This window comes from Rhyacophila brunnea, unplaced genomic scaffold (genome assembly GCF_057557595.1).
Source record: "Rhyacophila brunnea isolate RB1 unplaced genomic scaffold, BYU_Rbru_1.0 scaffold_4, whole genome shotgun sequence".
NCBI lineage: Eukaryota > Metazoa > Arthropoda > Insecta > Trichoptera > Rhyacophilidae > Rhyacophila > Rhyacophila brunnea.
Genome location: NW_028233068.1, coordinates 42,716,970 through 42,723,716, shown reverse-complemented (window position 1 = coordinate 42,723,716; position 6,747 = coordinate 42,716,970). Strand labels below are relative to the sequence as shown.

Below are 6,747 nucleotides of genomic sequence, written 5' to 3'. Positions count from 1 at the left end.
TAGGTACTTACATCTAATCGAGGTGTCATCCATAATATAATATGACGTAACATCCTAATGGAGGTCAGGGGTTTGATATAATGACGAAGGGGAAATTGGTTGTATAAAGGTGACGCCATAAAACCAACCAAGTATAAACTCTTACGAAATCAATCATTTTATTTGACAGACGTGACATAATTTAGACAGTGGGAGGGGGGGGGGTCAAGAATCATTTTCGACACCCCTAAAATCTATTTTTTTTTTTATTATTTTCTTAGATTTGACAATAACTATTTGTTAATACGTTGAAATAAAAATATGGTTTATAAAAAAAAAACACTTTTATTTTTATAAAACAATAAAACAACAGGTCAGTATTATAAAAATACTATAAATTGTGCCCACACCAAAAATAGAACCATGTACATTATACTAATTTGAATTCTTCAATATTATTACAATACAGGATAAAAATATTTTATAATTAAATTTGGTGTGATGCAAAGAAATCATTTATGATTGTTGGTGGTTTCAACATTGTCAAATTGATTAAAATGCACAACACAAAAATGTAACGTTGCCAGAATATTAAGGAATTTTAGTAGTTATTCTTATCTTGTAAAGCTCGGATAAAAGATTTGTACATTATTTATTTCCCAATTTTAACAGGTACTAAAACATATCACAACCATTACACACTAATTGTATTGATCTATTTAAAAATATTTATTAATAACATTACATTATCATTATAAATCAATTTATAAATTGACTGGGACAGAATTTAAAAAATATTTATATAACTACTATTTTTTTAATAGATATTTTCTTTATTAATAATTTGAAATTGAGAATGCAGAATGTAGGAAAAAATACGAAAAAAACACAAAGCTGATCAAATAATATCAGTTTTGTTATTTAATTCAATTTATACATGCTGAGCTTCACTAGGAATTTTGAAAATTTTTCAAATTAAAGCAATATGATTGAGATAATTATTGTTTCTTGGTAAAATGACAAAAATGTTAATACATTCAAAGAAAGAAATATAACTTAATGAACACCTGTTATGAAAATGGCAGTACATAATTTATATAAAACTGGATAAACAGCACTATATTTAAGATACTATTTTATACTATAATTATATAAAAATATCAATTACAACAATCATATTGAATAAAACATTCTAAAACTATTTTCATAGGCACTATTTCAACGGTTACATAAGGTACTACCAATCTATTATAAGGAATGGAAAGAAAGTAATATTTAAAAACAGTCAATAAGAGTTGACAATACATATCAGTGTAATCAAAATATTCTTCATTCCGATTCATGAATATGGTAAGTTGTTACTTTTTTTAGTATATTAAAATAGTCTAACACACTTCTTAACCGGCTCTATGCCTTCAGCGAGTTTTATCGCTCTATGAGGCCATGATCGACAGGCTTTAAACTCAAATTACTAGCCACTGTCGATTGTTTTGCATAATCCAAATAGTTAAATACACAGTGACATCTGTTAGTAACGAATTATCGTTATTACAGCAGTTTTAGTAAGAGCTTCGCTCTACATTCAACATGTCATTAAAAATCTGCGGCCTGTCAAATACTGCCATGGAATTATAGTGAGGCATAGAATGCTACCGTTTTCAGTGTTATCACTGTGAAAAAAAATGGATTTTTAAGATACTTTTGGATAAATACTAAGACCTATACGAGTTATTAATTACCATAATTACTAATTTGTAGTTGTCACAAAGAGATTGACCCACTATAATAGAGAATAATACAAATGCCTTATGGTGCTTCCAGAATGTTTTTATTATAGTTGACTTGGTAACTATAGATATATTAATATTAGTTGCGTTAGCAGCATTGAATGCATTGGTTGTAAATAATAAGAAAATAGCGGCCTGCTGTTCACTCTTGGGTTTGGTTACTTATTTATGTACTGCTATTTACAATTGTATATGATTATAGAACATCTTTAAGTCGTCATAATATTGTGATATTTTAACAAACTTATTACTATTAATGAGAAATTTAATATTGAATATAACAATAAATTTAAGTGTTATCCAGTGGGAAGTCCCGAGCAAACAGACAATAAAGTACTTTCATTGACTATTATCTGCTCTGTTTAGAGTTAGGTCAAAGATAATAAAAAATTTATATTATTATTATCTTCAATGATCATGTAATTAAAATACACTATAGCGAATGAAACATGAATAAAATTGATTACGTTAAAAAATATTGTTTTTAATTCAATATAAATATAATCATGTCATTAATTCTGCAACTGCATTGAACAGATTCATTGCGATCTCGGTAAGAGTGCGAATTCGTTAAATCGCGATTGACTTTTAATTTTTTTATTCTGGTACTTATTTTGACATTTGTGTCACGTGCCCCAAATCGTCATAATGAGTGGAATCACACACATACAATCAGATTATTTGACAGTTGTCAAAAGAAAATTTTATAATAAATGGAGACAGGCCAAGTAGGGTAAACAATGTCCCTATATTCTTTTTCGCAAGAATGAATACTGAATTACTATTACTGCATATGTACGATGTTTATTTTCTTATAAGTAGTGTTTCCATACTTTAAATTGTTTTGTATTTATTGACCACGAAATTTTGCTAATCGCGACCGTGTTCAAAACGTATCCCCTGCGATCAACGAGGATCTGTAGATATATGGTTAGATTTGTACTTTGCAATTCTTTCAAAATATATTGAACTCAAAAAATGATTAGTAATTAGAAATAAAATGAGGCTAACAGTAATTTTTGTTGATTAGAGAAGTTATTATAGAATTTAATAATTTTTATTAACATACCTACTAAATATCATGAGAAGTGAGGGAGACAATGTGAAATAAATTATGATATATAAACTTTAGTCCTTTGCTAAATTATGGCTGATATGAAGAATTTTTTCAGGATATTCTGTGGAGTTAGTCGAATTACTGACAAAATGTTTTGTTTTGTAAATCAGTGGTTAAAACAAGCCGGAGAGTACACCCGCACTTCACATATGTTAATGTTGATTGGAATACCAATAGTATATTATCAAATTCTATGGGTATGGTAACAAAGAAAAAACATAAGATTATGTACTGGAATGGCATTTATAAAAAAACTGCTAAAAAATTACTCATTCAGATCACTTGATAAAAACATAAAATGGTTGCATTTGTGGTATATAAATAATAGCTACTACAGTAAATCTAATATTATGGCCGTTTCTACAAATGTTGAAGACAAATCAATTTAATTATAATGGAATTAAGATATTGAATGTATTGATATTAAACTAATTAAAATAAAACACAATAATATATTAGAATAGGTACTTACTCCAAATATTTTAATAATGATCGAGACCAACTTTGTCCAATTCAATAGGACATTCTCAAAGCAGTAGCAAATAGTTTTAACTCTCAGTTTGAGAATGCTATTGAAGCAGATAAAACTTGATCCTGGTCGGTATTAAATTATGTGTAATTATTTTATAATATTGGTCATATTTTAATTAATATATCTTTCCACCAATTGACAGTTAAGCCCATTAAAGTGATATATTTTCTTGGTGGTTTCATTAGGTTTACCAGATGCTGATTCTATATGTTGGATGATACAAATCAAATCAAATATGTTTGACCAATATATTACACAACGGTCTCAAATAATGTAATAATTTCAAAGATTGAACACATTTTGCCATACCAGCACAGCTTGATTAATTAATGTAAACAAAATCAAAGTAAGATATCCACATTTTCTTTGGTGTAGACTGCTCTCAGATGTTCAGTCATCGGAGTATTTGCAGTTTCCATGGACATCACGAGTTGAAGTTTACCATCATCCATCAGAGTGAAGCATCGCTCCACGGCTTTCGTTGCGGGATCCTTAGAAAAAGCCATCCTCGATACATTGCACGATTTCAATTTTATCTCTGTATTGTTAACGCATTCTCCCTCTTCTAAGGTTGTCACTCCAAAGTTATGGGAAGCGATCAAGGCGAGTTGGTTGGTGCCTGGTTTGATTCGCAAGAAACCTTTTTCTAAGTGCATTGGAGTAAGTTTTTCAGGATGCCAGGAGTCCGATGAATACACAAACATTGGTTGACCTTAAATACAATATATTTCTCTAAGTACAAGTAGTAAGATCCCTTTCAGGCCAGCGAACACTGTGCGAAAATGTTATATGAAATACCTACACCTCTGCCTTTAAATCCACGGTATTTCTAAGTTATCATATTAAAATTTTGGGTTGTGACCGTGTGTTCTTCTGCCTTTTTTCCTTCACGTTTCAGGCATAAGCAGAAGGCATTCTCAAGAAATAATGTATTGAAATACATTGTCAAGTACTAAAAAGCCAGTAAGAGTTAAAAAAAATCAGTTAACCGGGGATGAGCATACAAAATTCAAAGGTCATTATTATCTGCCCATCAAAAACAAAGACATTAGACTAATGCTGGATATCTGACAGAAATGAATAGGTTTCGAAAACTAATAGTGCTTGTACACGTGTATGGATTTACTGGCACCAATAATGTGTATATTAAACTATTGTGATAAAAACTGTTTACATACAAAAGTGCTGATTGTCTTGCCAATCACATTCTTCAAGCATAAACGAGATAATAACATGTTGTCATTGTATGGTGCTATTTGACAGGTTGTGAAAATTGGTCAATGTCAAAATGCTCTGCGTGGTATAGTTAATATTTTTTTCCGGCAGATTCGCCACTATCGTTCTACTGCGCGCATACGTCATGTAAGTCAAAAATTTTTGATCCAAGCATGCAGTCTTTGTAACATGCACGATAATACGTGTTTATATTTGCATTTCATCGTTACAGTCGCGACAATGTGTACTGCCGCCAGTAAATCCCAATTGCACGTGTAACCGGGCTATAACTAAAATATGAATACAGTAAGTCCTCAATGTATCAGACTACTTCGGGCGATGAGTTTCCCGTCAAAATCCGCTAAGTATATATAAATTAGGATATCACGATGCGTAAGCATATTAAAAAACTGATTTGTTTAAATTATAAAAAATTAATTGTCAGAACATCGACCGGATAGTGTTGTTAATAAGTCTGCTACAGTGAGTCATGTCAAGCGATGACAAAATCAATTACCGCATGCAGTGCTGTGTGATCATGGGCTAATCGAGCGCTAAACATTGTTTAGGAATGGAATAGCGACTGGAAGTTTTGTTCGTTAAATCAAGGTTTTAATGTATTTCGTGTTCTTTGAAAATTGGCACAAGCCACATCAAATATTAAAATATAATTACTTATGTACCTAATCATATTGGCACATGAAATGCTTTTGTATTTTCGGTAATATTATAGTACTTTGTACTATAAACCGCGCAAAATTCATAAATTCAAGAATGAAAACCTAACCTAACCTAACAAATAATCCAGTATATCGGCTATTTTCAAAATGTGTTTGCCGCTGGCTTCCCTATAACCGACTTGTACCAGTACTTTAAATCGTCATTTTGATTAAGGTATTTTGAGATGAAAAACCAACCTAACCTAACCTAACAAAACCTACTGAAAAACAACCCAAAACCTTACACAAGCTACTTATTTTTGGGTTACAGTAGGTTGTTCGGTTTTGGTTTGATTTTTCGTCTCAAAAGATCTCGATCACAAAAACGATATAGAGTACCTACTATAAAATTACCGTATTCTCTAGCAGAGAAAAACTACAACTGATTTTTAATGATGAAATGACCATTATAAAATATGATCGAGTACCAAATACCATTACGAGGTCATTAAGTTCATATACAGAGCAGAAAAGTATATTAGTCTATGCAGAGCAGTTTGGTTTTCCAAGAGAATGGCACTGTTGCTATTTTTTTATTTCTTCTTTTAAAAATCTATTTCACAATACGGGATTCACGAAGTTAAATGTCATAAGTTAGCAGATAATACCATACCTTGGAATTTGAATTGGAGTCTCTCGCAATATGTGAAAGGTTTTATAGTGGGATATACCCCTTGACCGCTTTCGGTAATCCATGATCCTTCTAACCAACTGATCGGCTTCAAAATATCGGGTATTTGGGATGACATCGCAATAGTATTATTTATTTTTATCTAACCTTAATAATTGATTCTACTATAACAATATGTTTGCAACAAAACAAATGTTTTGATAGAGATATATTATACATTCGATAATGTCTGAATAGCAGATTTTATTACGTTTTTGGAACTGCTTGAAATCCAATTAGCAATATTGTAAGTACGACAAAGTACGATGAAGGAGAATTTATTTACTTGTCAAAAGTTTAATCATAGACAAGCTTGCATTGCGTAGAACGTAGGAGGCATAGACTAATATACTTTTAGGAGGTTTGATAATGATGCTTTTGATCATTTATTGACAAATTCTGACCGTAATGAAATTTGGTTCAAGTTAAATAAACTAACGCATTCTAACCGCGGCAATGATAAACGGAGCAGACTCGTACCCGCGATCTCTCGCATGCGCAGTGCAAAACGATATCTGATCCATCAGCGCCATCTCTGTGCTACAAACTATACTACCATCTATCATAGCACATTTACTATAAAAGTACATGGGTACATAACAATATTAACTATTATTACTTAAATACGCAGTGAAACTTTAATATAACCAATAAGCATGTCAACTATGACGTTATAAAAAGCCTCGTTCAACATTTCCACATTTTGAAGTTCAACATTTTATTAAATT

General features: G+C 31.0%; 1 protein-coding gene across 1 annotated transcript; it reads right to left on the bottom strand.

Annotated features, from left to right (window-relative positions):
• Positions 1 to 310: 310 nt before the first annotated feature.
• Positions 311 to 6,334, bottom strand: LOC147067391 (peroxynitrite isomerase THAP4-like). The gene is made up of 2 exons (XM_085954481.1): positions 5,963 to 6,334; positions 311 to 4,127 (listed from the first exon to the last, which is right to left on the bottom strand). Exons 1-2 carry the CDS (start codon positions 6,096 to 6,098, stop codon positions 3,757 to 3,759), a joined length of 507 nt encoding a protein of 168 aa, XP_085810607.1. The 5' UTR covers positions 6,099 to 6,334; the 3' UTR covers positions 311 to 3,756.
• Positions 6,335 to 6,747: the final 413 nt, after the last annotated feature.

Bases quoted from the DNA above. Each gene is read 5' to 3' on its own strand.
- LOC147067391 (XM_085954481.1), bottom strand. From the start codon at position 6,098: ATGTCATCCCAAATACCCGATATTTTGAAGCCGATCAGTTGGTTAGAA. The intron at 4,128-5,962 runs GTATGGTATTAT...ATTGTATTTAAG, and splicing joins ACTCCAATTCAAATTCCAAG to GTCAACCAATGTTTGTGTAT.